This window comes from Acinonyx jubatus, chromosome C1, assembly GCF_027475565.1.
Source record: "Acinonyx jubatus isolate Ajub_Pintada_27869175 chromosome C1, VMU_Ajub_asm_v1.0, whole genome shotgun sequence".
Classification (NCBI taxonomy): domain Eukaryota; kingdom Metazoa; phylum Chordata; class Mammalia; order Carnivora; family Felidae; genus Acinonyx; species Acinonyx jubatus.
Genome location: NC_069381.1, coordinates 75,044,752 through 75,063,222, shown reverse-complemented (window position 1 = coordinate 75,063,222; position 18,471 = coordinate 75,044,752). Strand labels below are relative to the sequence as shown.

Below are 18,471 nucleotides of genomic sequence, written 5' to 3'. Positions count from 1 at the left end.
GACTAAACTACATGACAGTCAAGGACGTACCTAAATAAAAGCTAACAAAAGGTCTTCTTCAGACTTCTTTGTGAAAACACATAACAGCAAAATAATATACACCAAATATTTTGTCTATTTTTACATGTACACTGAATTACTTTTTGTTTTTTTATATTTATTTTTGCCTTGATGACTGAGAAGTGTTGAGTCTTTCCAAGTAAGGTGAAGTGTAAGTCCCTCTATTTTGTTTCACTTTTTAAGGACTGTTTTCACTATTTTAGATCCCTTGCAACTCCTTATGAGCTTTAGAATCAACTTGTCAATTTTTGCAAAGAAGTCAGGTGGAATTCTAACAGGGATTGTGCTCATAAATCTGTAGATCAGTTTGGGGAATATAACCATCTTAACATTAAATCTTACGATCTTTGAACCATTTATTTAGTTTTTCCATTTATTTAGATCTTCTTAAACTTCTTTCAACAATGTTTTGTAGGTTTTGAATACTGTTTTAAGTTTTATACTACTTTAGTATTTAGTCTTCTTGATGCTAATATGAATGAAATGGTTTTCTTCATTTCATTTTCAGATTGGCTCTCAAATTTTTAACAATGTACAGATGGAAAATGTGACTGTCTCTAAGAGTCGTTCAGTCCACAAAATTAAAAGCAAATTAAATTTCCAGAAGAAACACACCTTTTCCATGAACCAAGAACCATGAAAAATTTCTTCCCTTTGTCCTCATAAAGGGGATTTTGTATAATGTGAGAATACTACATCCTCAGCAGTACCTTCCAACAACAAATATAACACCCAAGACAAAACTTTGAATCAAAATCATGTGAGAAGCCTTTTAACACATTTAGATGATCTGACTCCATCCTAAATAAGGACTCAGGGAAGAGGGGTGGACCAGGGCATGTGCATTTTTAAAAAGTGTCTCTGGGTAATTTTGATGTGTATGAGTGATTAGTGACTACACTAGGTGATTCAATGGATCTAATTTCTACAGTTGAAACTACTATGCAGTTTGTCATATGAACATGAAAAAATTATCTAAAGCATTAAATTTTTTAAAAACTAGAAGTACCATAAGCCATAGCAATTATGTTTTCTCACTTACTGGGTGATTTGCTGAGGCTCATCTTCTCCACAGGCTTTGCTAGCTTGGGTTTCTTGATAAAGGTTCCACCAGGCTTATTAAATGGTTGCATCATTTTTCTCTTTATTCCTCTTGCAGCAGCAACTGTCACATTGGTGGGTTTGTTTTGATAGTCAACAACAATTCCAGGTCTATGAATGCTTCCAAAATCACTCATATGCTGCAAATTTGTGAAATCAAGAAATATTAGCATAATATCTAAAGATAAAGTATGAATTCACACAAATTTTACCTGTTATCTATCTAATAATTTTCACCTGAAAATTACCCAGAACTGAACTAAATTTTACATGTCCGCTCTGAATAAACACATGGAAAACCTTTGTAAATTATTACATGAACTCAAATCCAGTGAATTAGTATTTTTATTTCCAGTAAAACAAATATGGATATTTCCTACCTATTTTTTTAATTTTTACAATTCAAAATTGAGATCATAAACAGCAAATGTGCCTGTCAGAATATTACCACTTGTACAACTCTCTGACAACTCCTCTTCAGAGTTCCTAATTGATGTTTTCCCATGAAAAGACCTAAAAAGACATCTTTATTTCACTAAAACCTGGCTTAAAACTAAGATGCATAAAGAAGACCATATATGAAGTTTGAGGTAAAAAAGATCCAGAAATCATTTAGGATTTCTCCCTGTTGAAAAAGGGAATGAGAAGGCGAGATGGAACATTAGTATGAAATAGGAGAGTTAAAGCATAACCATGCATCAACTTCCAGGACACACTTCAGATAAAGAATTACATCTGACGTTCCATTCACATTCTTACCTAGAGAAACATATTCTGACCCAGAAGCCCAAGAAGCAAAAGTTTACAGACGAAGAGTCATGCAACCAAACGACTCTTGTGTCCCTTTCTCTTCTCTTATCGTTAACAAAATCCACTACACCAAGAGGCTACATGTCCATAGAAATTTATTCTGCTAACCTTACTTTTAGAAGATAAAGACTGAGGAGTAATCTGAAGAGAAGGATCCAATGGGAATTGTACAAGTGAAGATTAAAAAAGAAAAGTCCTGTTGGTTCATCTACTTCATTAACAGGAGGAAAGAAAGAAAAGTCCATTCAGACTAGAATGGTGAACACAAAGTACAGGAATACCTGTTCTTCTATTGTGAAAACAAAATTGATATTTGAAGTCTCATTAAGAAAAAAATCATTTGCCTAAAGTAATATACAGCATGAAAAATGTTAAGTGTTTTCCAAATTTTCAAACTGGAATCGATTTTCAATTTCAAAACCCAAAGCCTACTAACCCCAACAATTTTCAATTAACCTATAGTCATTAATTATGGTGGAAGAGCAACGTATCAGTTGCTTACATTTATATATATGCTTAGGAATCCCTATCTAACCTAGTAAACTTGAATAGTTTAGTGTTTCCAGGTAACTTATAGAGTCACATTAGAAATATCTTCATTAATTATCCATTAAAGGTGCAATGCATTTTACATCAGTAAAGGGTAACTGTTATCAATGCAAAATTTCTACACAAAAAGGACAAACTACACTGATGTACCAAAAGCCAATGAAGAGACAAAAACATGTGCCCTACTACATTTTTTATCAGAAGTACTTTCCTCTGCAAAGAGACTATTAAGAGTAACTGACTTAATTAAACCATTTCTTACATTAAGGCAAAAATACAATATCTTTCATATGACCAAACTATATAACTCCACAATCTACATACACTTACTAGTAAAATTTCATGTCAGTCAAGTTACCTAAGAACATAAGTCATTCTCTTTATACTATGTCCTGAAATAAAACACTTGAAGACTGGTATATTTACTCATGTAAGCAATAATTTACAAAAGATTACTTCCTAGGAAGGAGCCAGAGACATGTCTGTACAAGTAGGAGCTTATTTCTCAATAGTAAAAACTAGTGACACAAGGGAAAACGAAACACCCAGCAACAGGACATATTGCAAGAGAGTAAGTTAGTAATTATATTGACCACAAATCATTCTACAACCTATTAGACATATCAACTTCTTCACCATGTAAACATAGCTAAGCTACCCTCATCTATTATTACCGACTTTTAGTCCCTTGTGTTATATGTGAAATATGGAGCTCTGAAGAAATTCTATGTGCTAGAGTTAGCAGCAAAGTATAAACATTTTATCATACATTGCACCTTTAACCTACTCAAAAACTCCAAAGGGTTGGTTACCTTTTACAATAATCCAAGAACTGTCCCACCAGCAAAACTGCTAGTGTTTTACAAGGAAAAATGCAACTCCTTTTAACCCCTTTTAGACCAAAACCTAATATCCTCACCTTTTTAATAAAGGGAGATTTGGCAAAACTATGAACAATCATCTCACACTGCCACTTGTTTTCTGAAGTGCTGGAAAAACTTTTACAGGCAACCTAAAAATTATGCTTATGATTCAGCTTTGCTTCAAAATACACTGGGATGAACAGTGTTTATTCTAGTTGAAAACCGTGGTCTTGAAAGGGTTTAAAAGAGTGACTAGTGAAAAGAATCTGAAAAGATTCTGTTGTACTTACTCCTCGGCCTCGGCCTCTGCCTGTTGATGGTCCTCCAAAAGCATCATAGTTTCTGCTTCCAAACGTACTTTCAGGATAAGCAGGCGTTCCTCTCCCCCGAGAGCCTACAGGTGCAGGCTTCATATGGGGTGAAGAAAAACTGCTGTAGGAAGAGTAATTCTCTCTTCCTCTGTCCTCCATAAACCCAGGCCTCAATTTTGAACGGGAGTAAGGTGCTTCCCAGCTAGACCCGCCCTGGTTTCTACCTCCGAAAGAGTCAAGGCTATTCCGGTAGGAGCTCTCAAATCGACCACCATAACTACCTCCGAAGCGGCTTTGTTCGGGTTCATTAAAACCATAGCCAGATCTGTACAGATCTCGCCCACCCAGAGAAGACCTGGAGTCGTAAGACTCATAAGGTCCAAACCTGGAAAAGTTGCACAGTGAGGGAAAAAACAAAAGTAAGCTTACTAATGTTAGACAATTCAAAAGACAAATTATCAGATGACATTTATCAACTAAAATTCATTTATACCATACTGGTTTGCACAGTTCTACTTTTATTCACACCCTGATTAGGGCTGGGCAGTTCAACATGAGACCAGATAGAAAGCTATCTGAGTCAGTTTTTAAATATGAATTGAGTTAAGTAAACCTTAGCTTAAAAATCTGCTTTGTGGCAGCTTTTCTATTTTATTAAAAAGATTTGTCTGTCAGTATTTAAGCCCAGCCCTAGTCTTGGAAAAAGTCATTTGCTAAAGTTCACAAACTACTCAAACTTTCTTTGAATCCATCCCTAGTACTGGAAAATACCAAATATTTACAATATTTTGGCTTTCAATAGGGACATAAATTGAAGACTATACCAATATAGGCTATTTGTGACACAGAAGAGATCCTTTTTGCACCCCTTATAATCTATGTAACAAAACTGCTTGTGTCTGTAGCAGTCAAAATTTGGAGAATTATCTCTGCTTACAAAATTTGATATCCTGCCCAACTTTGGGTAAGGTCAATAATCAATCCTCAGTCACTTTCTACTTGTAGACTAGCAAATCTAACAAATCTAGAAGAATAAGCACATAAAATAGAACATAAAAGTAAAAGACCACGAACATATATCCTCTGCATATGAATTTTCAAGGCAGATGAGAAAGAGTACATTTTATATCTTCAATTATTTAAAAAATTATTTCCTGGTAGGAAATTATCACATAAAACTACTCTAAAAAAGGGAGCACACCGTCTCCTCAAGGTTTTAATAGAATCAACAGAAGAAACAAATCATCTTACTTCTCACAAATCCAAAGCATGGATTACAAAAGTTGCTTCATAGCTTACAACATAGTTTTATAAAGGCCCACAATTACACATGAGATAAACGATAACATCTACATAGTTTATCCACATCACATTTACAATGCAATAGGGCAGTAACGGATATATTAAAACAGTTAAATGTGTTACATTACTTCAATTATTTACAGATCACTAAATAGAATGTACTATTTATTTCTGAATCCTGGTAACCGTATAAAAATTATTCCTCTTTCCAGCTCTTTTTAAAACATCTATCACATAAGCAAAATTGTTGTATCTGTTCATTTTCTTGATTTTCCTCTACTATTAAACCATAGTGGCACACTTGAAGCAGAAAGAAGGAAAGTAAAGCATCATTCAGTCCATCCTTAAGGAATCCGGATCCTTCATTTTATGAAGAAGGAGGATAGTTTCAAATGTTACCTAACTAGTTATACTTAGTAGAAATATCTGTGCCTTAAAAGGTATACGCTCTTTGCCTGAAACGTGGTCAACCCTACGGCCTGAGTAGTTCAACTAGTGTTAAGCTTTACACAGTATCAACAGTAAAATATAAAAACAATCTAAACTCTAGTGCATTAAAATAAGCAAAGGTATAGTATTCATGGCTTTAATACAATGCTCCTAGCTTAGAGCACAAGTGTTTTTGGTCTAAGTAGTATCTGCCAATAAATAACCTAGATATGGACTTAAAGAACATTTTATTATTACAATTTGCTCCTACAACTTACTCTAAAATTAAAATTAAAAGAATAACTACCTTAAATGTTTCTCAGAAAACTGAATGTTGCTAGACTGGTTCAGTTAAACCCATTCCAGTCAAAGACTGCTTTGCTGCTTTATAGAACACCCCACATCAGAAAAGACACTTTTAAAAATCATAAAGAAAAAGGTTCACAGATAATATTTCCAATAACATTTTTATATCATTTGTTCAGAACATTCTGACTGATGAGGAGTTAAAAGTAAAGGAAGTAAAAAAAAAAAAAAAAAAAGAGTTCACTACTAAAAGACAGAAAAGCTTACTCTATTATAGTGAAATGAAAATAGCTACTTGAAGTTTTCCTAAAATAATGTCTGCCAGTAATCCTGAGGTAATTTTTATAACCATTAATTAACACCTCTAAACATTTAAAGTGATTATTCAATACCAAATAGTGAAATTCAAGCATCATAACATGCCTAAGGAATACTTAAATTAAAATATCCAGAATCTTATAGTCATCTAATCATTTGGCCAAGTGATTAAGCAATTTACCTGCTACCCCCACCACCACCACTGTGATTGTCCATGCCATATGACTGGTTTAGGTAGGAGTCCATGGATCTTTGACCCCCATAGGATCCATGGCCATAGTCACGGTCCATCCCTATAAAGAGTTTAAAAAGAAAAAAATTAAATGATGCTCACCTTTACTGGCACTCAAAAGAAGAATTTTTAGATAAATATCCTTGAATGTCAGACCTCCATAAGATCCAGGGCCATAATCACGATCCATTCCTAAAACAGAGTCAGTAACAAAAGGTCAGTAAGATATACCATCCTCTTCAGGAATCTTTGCATAAAACACAAGATATTCCTATCAATGATCTGAGATAATAATTCATCATTAACATTTAAGCTAAACTCACAGTAGACAAAGAAGGAAAAAACCTCACAAATGATAATCTACTGAATAATCAGATTTGCTAATAAAACCTATTTTTCAAAAAAACATTATCAACTAAAAAAGTTCTATATTAGAATTATTTTTAATTTAATCAACATCTATTTGACTAGGGTGCTACTTTAAGGTTCTGTATTAGCTTATTCCATAGTACATAATTAATAATAATTCCTACTCTCAAAAAAAATCATTTATTAATGTCAAGAAGAAAAACTTTGTTCTAAGTATACTTTTTTGCATCTAGCTGCTCTCAAAAGATCTAAAAACTCAGAAGCAGCCACATTTTCAATTAGCCTAATTTAAATTTGTTCATATACTAACCGAAATAGACATTTTTAAAAAGTAAAAATCATGGAGTAGGGGACCAACCTGTGGTATTACACCTATAAATAACAACTCAACAAATATTTAAATCCTCAAATACTCTGAATAGCGAATGAATGTGAACTCTAGCAATACAAAACACACACAAAACAAATTCTAATACATTAAGGGTACTAAGTATGTCTTATTACACTGCAATTCCATCTATATCCCAACCTCTGATGTAAAAAATACAACGAAAGAGGTAATAAAATAAATTTAAGATGATTATAAAAATGGTATTTTTAAATCATTTAGAATGTGTCTTATAAAGTCCTTTAAAATCCTTTGTTGTCACCCTCCTCAAATTTTATACACTAATAAATACAACAATATACAAAGAGCAAATACCTTAATTTACATTTTTTAAAACACTAAATTTTAATTACAACCACTTAAATATTTCTGGTCCTAATAATAATGACAGCAGCAACAACTTCACAAAAATATCACTCAGAATCTTGAGACTTTAAAGCTGGAAGCAACCTAAATGATAAAATTCAATCTTCTTGCTTTATAGATTAGGGAACTACAGTCCAAAGAGATGACATTATTTTCTCAAAGTTCAGTATGTATCCACCCTTCTAGCTTTATGCTGTTGCTTCTATGTGAAACACTCCCAGCTAACACCCCAAATATCTGCTTCTTAAAATATTCTCACTTTTAAGGGTGCCTGGGTGGCTCAGTCAGTTAAGTGACCGACTTCGGCTCAGGTTATGATCTCACGGTTTCTGGGTTTGAGCCCAGTGTCGAGCTCTGTGCTAAACACTTGCTCTGAGCCTGGGACCTGCTTCAGATTCTGTGTCTCCTTCTCTCTCTGCCCCTCCCCCGCTTGTGCTCTGTCTCACTCTGTCTCTCAAATATAAATAAATATAATAAAAAACAATTTTTTTTAAATCTTCTCATCTTTTAAAAGTCCATTTCAAATACTAACCCTTTTAAGATCAAATTTAATGATACCATCTCAGTTGATTATCATCTCTTTCTTCTAAATACCTAAAAGTCTATAGCTCTTATACAGTGCTTAGGATACTCTCTCTGCCTTATGTTCTGCTATTTGTGGCCTCATCCTAAATGTACACTCATCTTGTGGGCAGGGTCTGATTTCTACTAATTTTGTACATGCCCCAGAACCATTGTTCTCAAAGAATAGTCTCTTCACCACTGCGAGTTGCTAGGACCTTTTCAGGGATCCACAAGATCAAACTATTTTCATAAATAACACTGCAACATTATTTGCCTTTTTCACAGTGCTGACATTTGCACTGAAGATGCAAAAGCACTGGTGGGTAAAACTGCAGGTCCCTCACCACAAATCAAGGCAATGGCACCAAAGGATATTAGCAGTCATTGTAGTCCTTAATACTGCACACTTGCAGTAAAAAAATAATAAAAAGAGCCATCTGTACTTAAAAATGTCCTTGATGAAACAGTTAAGAATTATCAATTTTATTAAACCATGAGTTTTCAGTACAATTTCTTTCTGGTAGTGTCTGTAGCACAAAAAGCAATTTTGCTGCATACCAAAGTATCACGGTTTTTGCCAGGAAAAGCCATTGTGCAAGTGCTTGGTTGTGAAATGAAATTAGCCACTTTTACAAAGAATACTATTTTTACTAGACAGACAGACTGAGCATTTGGCATTTTCTCAAAAATGAACAAAGTAAAACTGTCACTTAAAGGAAAACAACTAACAGCATTTGCTGCCAATGATAAAACTTGAGCTTTTCAGTGAAATTTAGAATTATATAAAACTTGTAAGTACCAATAAGCATAACAGAACACAATAAGTTTATTAATACATTTTTCATACTAAGACTTCAAATGGGGCGCATTATTTACATTTATAGCTCATCTAAATTCCAACTGTCCACATTCAAGTGTGCAGTCACATGCAGCTCATGGCTACCATATTAGACAACACAATTCTAGATTAATAAAATAGTCATTTATCGTTTTTTTTTTTTTTTTGAGAGAGAGAGAGAGAGCACAAGTGGAGGAGAAGGGTATTGGGGTCGGGGGAGAATTTTAAGTGGGCTCCATGCTCAGCAGAGAGCCCAATGTCAATTATCTGTCTTTAGAGTTGGTAATTTATTCTTATATTATCTCAGATAGAGGGCAATTTTGAAATTAAAATAAAAATTTCAAAATAAAAAGCCTTCCTCTAAACCTCATATTAAAAAATACTCTTAGAGCTAAGTTCAGTTAGATAAACAAAGCAAAAAGTTTCATATTGTTATTTCTGTGAGTTTCAATTTTGAGCTCGTAGAGGCTGCCTTCAAATACTAAATCTTTTAGTTTTTTATTCTGTGTTTTTATTTCACTATGCAGTCATAAATTACTACTATTTATTGAACACCCACCTTATGCCAGGCACTGTAGAGTACACAAAAATTAAGAAAACTACATAGCAATGATTTTGGCTTATTATTCATAGTATGGTTACTATTCAGTTAATTAAAAAGGAAAAAAGGAAAAGTCTTTATACTGTATGTAATCAGTATGATTATAGGGATATAGATTCTATAAGATGACTGCTTCTGTATAAACAACATTCTTCCAGGTTACCAAATGAACTTTTCAGAAATCACTTTAAAAATAAAACTGGAACAGGGCACCTGGGTGGTTCAGTCGGTTGAGCCTCCGACTTCAGCTAAGGTCATGATCTCGCGGTCCATGAATTCGAGCCCCACGTCAGGCTCTGTGCTGACAGCTCAAAGCCTGGAGTCTGCTTCAGATTCTACGTCTCCCTCTCTCTCTGCACCTCCCCCGCTCACACTCTGTCTCTCTCTCTCTCTCTCAAAAATAAACATCAAAATATTTTTTAAATAAATAAATAAAAACTAGAAGAATATAACATGTCTTTATTATTATTATAAAATGAAAGTAATTCACTCAAAAACCGACCTCATGTTTTAAATCAAATCTATTCTATTGCTTTGATCACTCTATAAGTTCAACAAATGTTAAAACTCAGTTACAATTAAATCATAAGGAAGGAGCTGAGGAGTAACAGGAAAAAACAACTGACTTATCAAAATAATTAACAAGCTGTGTCACACCAACTCTTGAAATAGGACCTCTGTTCACCACCTCCACACTACTAGCATTTTGATACAGGCCACCAGCATCTCAAATCTACGTTACTACAACAGCCTCCTAACTAGTTTTCCTGCTTTCACTTTTGCTTCCTTTCTGTTTATTCTGAAGAAAACAGCCAGAATAAATCTGTTAAAATGTGAATTTAAATCATGTTCAGGGTACTTGGCTGGCTCAGCTGGAAGAGCATGCCAACTTTTGATCTCGGGGTGGTGAGTTCAAGCCCCACACTGGCTGTGGAGATTACTTAAATAAATAAACTTAAATAAATAAAGTTCAATGCTCAGTAACTTCCAATGGCTTCCCATTTTGCCTGAAGTAAAAGCCAAACCCTTAAATAATCCGTAAGGCCCTATACCAGTGGCTTTGAACCAAGGACAATTTTGCCTTCCAGAGGACATCTGACAATCTCTGAAAGCACTTTTGGTTTTCACAACCAAAGGGCAGGTGCTGTTCACATCCAGTGCACAGAGGCCAAAGATGTCGCTGAACAGTCTACAATGCACAAGACATCCCCCCACAAAGAATTATCTAGTCCAAAATGTCAATACTTGTAGGGCACCTGGGTGGCTCACTTGGTTCAGTGTCCGACTCTTGATTTTGGCTCAGGTCATGATCTCACGGTTTGTGGGATTGAGCCCCACATCAGGCTCTGTGCTGACAGCGTGGATCCTGCTTGGGATTCTCTCCCTCTTTCTCTGCCCCTTTCCCAGCTCATGCTCGCTCACTCGCTTGCTCTCAAAATAAATAAATAAACATTAAAAAAGAAGGCAACTGCTATATCTGACAAATTCTGCCCTGTATGATTTACCTATCACTTCTTAACTTCATCATCTACCATTCCTCCCATTATCGCTCCACTCTAGGTATACTAGACCCTCAGCTGTTCCTAGAACACAGTATGCACACACCCATTTTTGCACCTGCTGCTCCCTCTGCCTGGAATGCTCTTTCTCTGTATCTGCACTGCTCAATCCCTCCACTCTTTCAGGTCTTTATTTTCTATTGTCTCTTAGATATAAACAAGTTATCTTTGATTTTCAATGCCTCTGGCTACACCTCACCACTCTAACTCTGTCTTAAGACTGCTCAGCAAAAATCATCAGCTCTAGTCAAAACATTCTTAAGTCTCTCTGAAGCACAATGTACTCAGCTGTACCTTTATTCCTGCTTTCCTCTATCTCGAATGCTCTCCTTTTTTTCTCTGCTGTTTATATAAAAAGTTATTGTGAGGCAGGAAGGGAAACATGGAATCATTGAAAATACAACTTCCTTCCAAGAAATGGTGTGGAGGAAATTTTGGTACTTGACATATTTTCCAGTACCTTCTACTTCATTTCAGTCGCTGGAAAAGACAATGCTAACAATGAATTGTATTGTTGGCTTCATTTGGCTTCATATTTGCTAAAGCCTACAGCATTCTCCCTTTAGATAGCCATGGCTTGCATCCGCACCTTCTCAAATCTGTGCTCAAAGATCACCTTAGCAAGTCCTTCCCCAACAGACACACACACACACACACACCACCACCACCACCACCACCGCCAACATCCTCTGTGGCCTTTTTCTTCTAAGCAATTGTTACCATCTAATATACAATATGTGTTACTTCTTTATCTTGCTTATTCTCCAATTCATCCCACTAGATTGTACTCCCTACAAGGGCAAGAATATTTTCCATTTTGCTCATTGCTATATTGCCAGTTCCTAGAATAGTACCTAATACACAGCAGTCACTCAAGAAATATTTGTTAAATGAATAAAGTCAAATTACATCTCTGAAATTAAGTTCCTCATTTATGAAGTGTAGATAACCTAGACCTCAAAGTGTTGTCAAATAATGATCTTTAACCAGCAATGCATTCCAAAGTCATTCACAGCACTTTTTCATCACATGCACAACCAGGGATCCCTTATTTAAAACTAAGATTCAAGAGGACTAGAGTATGACCTAAACAGATAAACTTTGGAAAAGCTCCCCAGGGGAATCTAACAATCACCCTCAGATGAAAACCACTGTTGGAACTAAAATTAAGAGAAAAAATAAAGTTCACAACATTGGTAAAACATTAATCCAAAAGGATATATATATGCACCCCATGTTCGCTGCAGCTTTATTTATATAATAGGAGAGGTATGGAAACAACTTTAAGTGTCCACTAAAGGATGAACGGATAAAAAAGATGGGGTACACATATACAAGGAACAGGACTCAGCCATAAAAAGGAATGAAATCTTGCCATTTGCAACAACATGGATGGACCCTGAGGGCATTATGCTAAGTGAAATAAGTTACAAAGCAAGACAAATACTGTTACGTGGAATCTAAACAAAACAAAACAAAACAAAAAAGCCAAGCTCATAGATACAGAGAACAGGTTAGTGGTTTCTAGAGGGGAGAGAGTGCAGGTGGGCAAAGGGAATCGAAAGGTACAAAAGTCCAGTTATAAAAAAATAAGTCATGAGGGGAAAAAATAAGTCACAGGATATAATGTATAGCATGATGACTTAACTGTTAAGAGATTAAATCTTAAAAGTTCTCATTATAAGAAAAAAATTTAATTATATATGGTGATGGATGGTAACTAGAATTATTGCAGTAATCATTTTCCCAATGTCTACAGTGAATCATCATGCTGTACCCCTGAAATTAATGTAATGTTGTATGTCAATTATACTTCAATAAAAAATAAAGTGCATCTCTTAAACAAAAAGTCATCACTGTGATAGAAATTGCTAAAGTTCTTTTTGCATCACTGTACATTAAGAAAATAAACTTCTGGCCTGGTATGACTCTACATGTCAAAGTCCTACATTTAGACATTAAATCCAAATCTCTGGTAAACACTACTAGAAATTGAAGCCTTTTATCATTCTAAATGTCTCTCTTTGGTGAACGTATTAGTCCTACTCACTCCAGTTTAAGATTTTGGACTCGTTTTTATTCATCCTTCTCAATTTTCTACTCATTACTAGTCAGTCAGCCTGTAAGTTCTGTTAATTTTCTCTAGAAACATCTTACTATTTTCAAAATTACTACTGTCTTCTCCCAAATTCAGGATCTTTAAATCCTAACACCTAAATTTATTAAATGGCTTTTTAGCTTATTTTCCAGTTTTTTCTTTTCTTTTCCTTTTTTAAGATTTTATTTTTAAAAAATCTCTACATCCAGCATGGGGCTTGAACTTACAACCCCAAGAGCAAGAGTCACATACTCTTCCAACTGAGCCAGCCAGGCACTCCTAAGTTTCCAGTTTTCAATCTACCTAAATGTGGATACAAATTAAAGTTCCTCTGGTAGTTTTATTATGACATTCTCCTGTTCAAAACTGTGTTCTTCAAGGGCAACTAGCTGGATCAGTTAGTACAGCATGCAACTCTTGATCTTGGGGTTGTGTGAGCCCCAGGTTGGGTATAGTGATTACTCAAAAATACATTAAGAAAACAACAACAACAATCACAACAACAGCCAGAGGCACGTGATAGCTCAGTCAGTGAAGCATCCAACTCTTGATTTCAGCTCAGGTCACAATCTCAGTTTGTGAGATCAAGCCCTGCATCCAGCTCTGGGCTGACAATTCAGAGCCTGCTTGGGATTCTCTCTCTCCCTCTCTCTCTGCCCTTCTCCTGCTCATGCTCTCTCTCTCAAAATAAATAAACTTTAAAAAAAGGTATTCTTCAGCACTCAATATATACTACTTCCTACACATTGAGCTTTCCTAGCCCACATCAAATACAAAGTTTCTCTAAATTCTTAAAGATGATACACAGAAATTAATTGGACAGCAATTATTCTCATAAAATGGCACATAGTTTTATTTAGTACACCTGCTTCAGTTTTATTTTGTGAATATATTATATTCTGTACACAGCTGAATTTTCCTTTTCTCTGGCAATCAATATGTGTACTTCCACTCTATGGGGGTCCTTTTTTACCTCACTGAATTCTTCCACATTCTTTTTTGTGTTATCATCCTGTCTGGCAGAACTTTAATAACTATCAAAATAACATCCAACTGTACTCTGCCTCTTATGATTTTATCTAGCTCTATAGTGACAACTCTAACGTCATGCTTAAGTCAATGAACAATCAGGCTTAGGGACTCCTGGGTGGCTCAGTCGGTTGGGTGTCCAACTTCAGCTCAGGTCAAGATATCACAGTTCATGGGTTTGAGTCCCACAATGGGCTCTGTGCTGACAGCTCGGAGCCTGGAGCCTGCTTCATATTCCGTGTCTCCCTCTCTCTCTGCCCCTCCCCTGCTCATGCTCTGTCTCCCTCTCTCAAAAAGTAAACATTAAAAAAAATATTTAAAAAAATAAAGTAAACAATCAAGCTTCTTCATGTGCTCCTCTAGACAGCTCTTTATATACAAACACATTTAGACACTAAAACAAATGACCTCAAAAACAAGGTCAAAATGTATTACAATAAAAGCGATATAAAACCAAGACAATAATCCACTTAATCTACATTATTCAATACCAAAGCTTCTCAGTCAGCAAAAAGAACTCGACTAGTTTCTTGTAACTCATCACTCAGAATGTAGTCAAGGCCTTTTGGAATAAATTAAAGGAATCATAATTCAAACACAAGAGTCAAACTATACTGAACAGCCCTGACTTTTTCTGATTCCCAAATTCCTTAATTAAAAAACTATACATAGTGTGACAACATTAACACTGAGCAGTGATACATGAAGAGACAAAACAATGACTGAAACAAGGTAGAACTGGCTTTTTACATTGTTACTTTATGTGCATGTAGAGAAAAACTGAAATGCATTCCTTTAACATTATTTAAGAGAAAACAAAAGAGGATACTCACCATTAAAGCCCTGATAAGTATTTCTGCAAGCAGAGTGTGTATAATCTATGAAGACACATTTAACAGAAAGAAATTAGTAAAATATTAGCAAAAATCTGAAATTACATACTTATCTATTCAAATCAAACAGAATTTCTTAAAATGCCATTAACTCTATTATCTACAAAAATGGAGTGTAAATAATTACAAACATTTAATATGGAAAAACATGTATCTCTCTTCATTATCTCCCCAAGAGGCAAATCATCCAAATTACTAAAATGTAAAAATTCGCTTTAACACCTGATATACAATAATTGCCAAAAAGGGGAATCCACTACTGATTTATACAGGGAAACAAAAGGAAGGCAGATAGATTAAATTATGTATCAAAAATTGCAAAAAGGGCCATGTGAGAATTGATTGCATGTAATATGTAACTGTTTCAAAGTTAATATATTTATTTTACCTACTCGCTCTCTAAAGTTTTCAAGATCTTATTTGAGAATGCATATACACAAACATATATGTTTGCCTTCACTGTATCTATCCAGGATGTGACATCACCAAAAACCATATTGGCAATTTCCGTTAAAACGGATTTGGCAATTGTTAAGTCCTTTAATTAATTTTACTAATAAATACTAAAAGAAAGAAAGCTGATACAGTGATCCCTTGAATGCAACAGAATCCAGCTACACTGCATAGGATTAGATTCAGATGTATTGTTAGTCAAATTCCACTCCCAAATATAGCAGTAAAGGAGAAAAGGAAGCAAGAGAGAGGAGGAGTGTTTACTCACTGACACTGTTTATAATTTTATTACTAACGCTGGAATTGTAGGCACATGGTGACAATAAAAAGTAAGCAAACTAAGTTTTATTGTTTTTCAACTCTCTACAGAAAATGGATTCCCTTGGGGGGGGGGGGTGGAACCACTCCCATTGTTCCCTCCCCCCACCTGGGTAGCTTCTGCTGTACCCTGAGTATTGGTACTATCATCAAACTTTGGTATGAAAACATAGCAATATATTTTTAACTCTCATTCCCAGCTTCGCTACTTCAAATAAACATAGTTTTAAGGTATCTGTATCAAAATGAGTCAAAGTCCAACCAAAACAAACAAAAACACCAGAGTGTGCTACTCTTAACAGCTGGACTTCCTATTTCAAACTAATTGAAAAGGCTCCACCAAAGCGTTATCCCAGGGGAGCCTGGGTGGCTTAGCTGGTTAAGAGCCCTACTCTTGATTTCCGCTCAGGTCACGATGTCAGGCTTCGTGAGATCAAGCCCCACATCTGGCGCTGCACCGACAGCTTGGGATTTTCTCTCTCTCTCTCTCTCTCTCTCAAAATAAATAAACTTTTTAAAACATGGGTTCTTTCAGCCCCCTTTCATATACTTATATTTGGCAGCTTTAATTCTTTTTGGCATGAAATCAAATCAAAGATCAAAAGATCGTTTAGTCAGACTCACGCTGAGATCACAGTACGTTCAATGTTTCATATAATTGTTTCGGTTGGGTGAGGGGCTTACAACTGGTTAGCGAGCCGGTTTTAATTAGACACGTCTGGTTACTCAGGATTAAGACCACTTTAATCACTGAAACCCTTTTCCACGTCTCCCTAACCGACTCATTTTATCTTGACACCAATTCCTATAAAAGTTGGGCAAGATTTGAAGACAAGGTGAAAACCAAATTAATTTTACTCTGGGAGCCTGTGAAAATGGTTTCAAGAACTAGCGTGAGAGACAGCTGAAAGGTATTGCTGGAATACGGTTTACTTAAACGTTAAGTCCAACGCAGGCGGCTGGGCACGGAGCTGAATTTGAAGGGCATGTGATGCCGTGCCAGAATTCTAACTTAAGTCCCATCCATACACAATCCAGAATAAAAAATGCTTAGGTTCACGCAGCTATTTGAAATTAGGGATTAACGACCAGGTAATTTTGGTGGATAAACAGCCCAGTTTGCTAACCAGTAATAGCTTAAGTTTCCATTCGGCACAGAGATCTACCTATACTTGTCACTTACGGACGCCCTTTAAACTCGTCTTCAAACTAAGACGAGAAACATCACTGTGAACAAGCCTCTGGAAATTGTATCTGTTAACAAGCAACCTGGTTGGGGATCTACTACACGGACGAGCTGTGTCGCCGCCCTGTGAGGCGAACGCGACGCGAGGCCGGGGAGGCCCCACCCGCCCCTCTACCCGAGACCGGGGAGTTGGGAGGCGTCGGGGCAATTTCCACGCACCGGGGCCGGGGCGAGTCCGGAGCGCGAGTCCGGGGCCCGAGACCGGAGGCCGTGGCGCTCTGGGCGCGCCCTTCCCCTCACCGAGGCCGGCACGTAACTCCCAGGTCCCCGGCGGCAGCGGGCGCCGGGCGGGCTCGACAAGGCGCGCGGGTTCCCACACAGGCCGATTCCGGGCACTGGGCCCGCGGCGGGCGGGCGGCCTCCGGGCCCGCAGAACAAAGCCCACACGGCCATCTTGAGACCGTAAACAGACCCCCGGGGCGGCCACCCCGCCTCCCGCCCGCCGTGGCGACCAGCCAGAGGCGCCGCTTACCGTCTTCGAAGTCCATGGCGGAGGCTCGGGGCTCACAGCCTCGGCGACGCTGGGCTGAGCTGTGGCAGGCGGCGAGCGCCCGCGACCCGCGGTTCCACACCACCCGTCCTCGCGACCGACAGCGGCGCTACCGGCCCGGGAGCCGCAGGCCACAGCGAGGCTGAGGGGCGGGGCCGGCCGGCGCTGCCAGCCGCCGCAGCGCGGCCTGCGATTGGCTGGCGCGGGCTGGTGGGCGGGCCCTCGAGTGGGGGCGGGAAGGAGGCCCGCTGTCGCGCTGCCGAGTGCTGACTCTCTGGGAGCGGCTGAGGAGGAAGGAAGGTAGAAAGAGGAGCGTCGAAGACTGACTAGGGTCACGGGAAAGCGAACTGGGTGTTCGGGAAATTCTGGCTGCGGCCCGCCATGTTTGATCCTGGCAAGAGCGAAAGGATCTAGTTGGAATACCTCCCTCCTGCCCAAACTAATAAACCACGTGCCGACCTTTTGCTTTTTATTGGCTGGGGATGACTGTACCGAAAATGTTAACGTGTTTTTGGACTTTTTGCTGTGGAGACGCTGAAGTCCCAGACGATTTTTACTCTGTGAGCAGAGAACAGATTGCAAAATAGGAAATAATTGTGGAAATGATCCAAAACAAGCTATTACCAATTTCTGAATTTTAAGGTCCAAAATGAAAGTGCTGTAAAAGTTCAAAACCAGGGATGATTTGTGGCAGAAGTCCTCCAGAACCTGACGAATGACCATGCACAAATATCCACACACCTTGGCGTTGTATTATCACTACTTTGGAAGTAGTGTTGGGGAAGTGGGCAAAATTATTCATCCCACAGGTCAATATGGAAAAAGACAACTATTCATTATGACCCTGGAGGAGCTTGAACTCCAGGTTTAATTTTTTTTTTTTTTTCTGTTAGTAGAGGAAATAGTGTCAACAACGAGTTGATCGCAGGATAGGAAACCATGAATCAAAACCATTTGCTCTTCTTTGAGGTCCAACCA

The 18,471-nt window shown here is 37.4% G+C and overlaps 1 protein-coding gene across 4 annotated transcripts in view; it reads right to left on the bottom strand.

Annotated features, from left to right (window-relative positions):
- ZNF326 (zinc finger protein 326) overlaps nt 1-17,641 on the bottom strand; it is a 35,792-nt gene extending 18,151 nt beyond the window's left edge. Inside the window, exons 1-6 of one of the 4 annotated variants that reach the window (XM_027058653.2) lie at nt 17,476-17,641; nt 14,927-14,971; nt 6,438-6,473; nt 6,231-6,342; nt 3,674-4,079; nt 1,103-1,301 (exon numbers count right to left, since the gene is read on the bottom strand). In XM_027058653.2, coding sequence (XP_026914454.1) covers nt 1,103-1,301; nt 3,674-4,079; nt 6,231-6,342; nt 6,438-6,473; nt 14,927-14,971; nt 17,476-17,491 — 814 coding nt within the window. In that variant the 5' untranslated portion in view covers nt 17,492-17,641. Of the gene's footprint in view, nt 1-1,102; nt 1,302-3,673; nt 4,080-6,230; nt 6,343-6,383; nt 6,474-14,926; nt 14,972-17,475 lie in introns of those variants that run through there. The other 3 variants (XM_027058655.2, XM_027058657.2, XM_027058658.2) reach the window with 3 other exon arrangements.
- Between the last annotated feature and the right edge of the window lie 830 nt (nt 17,642-18,471).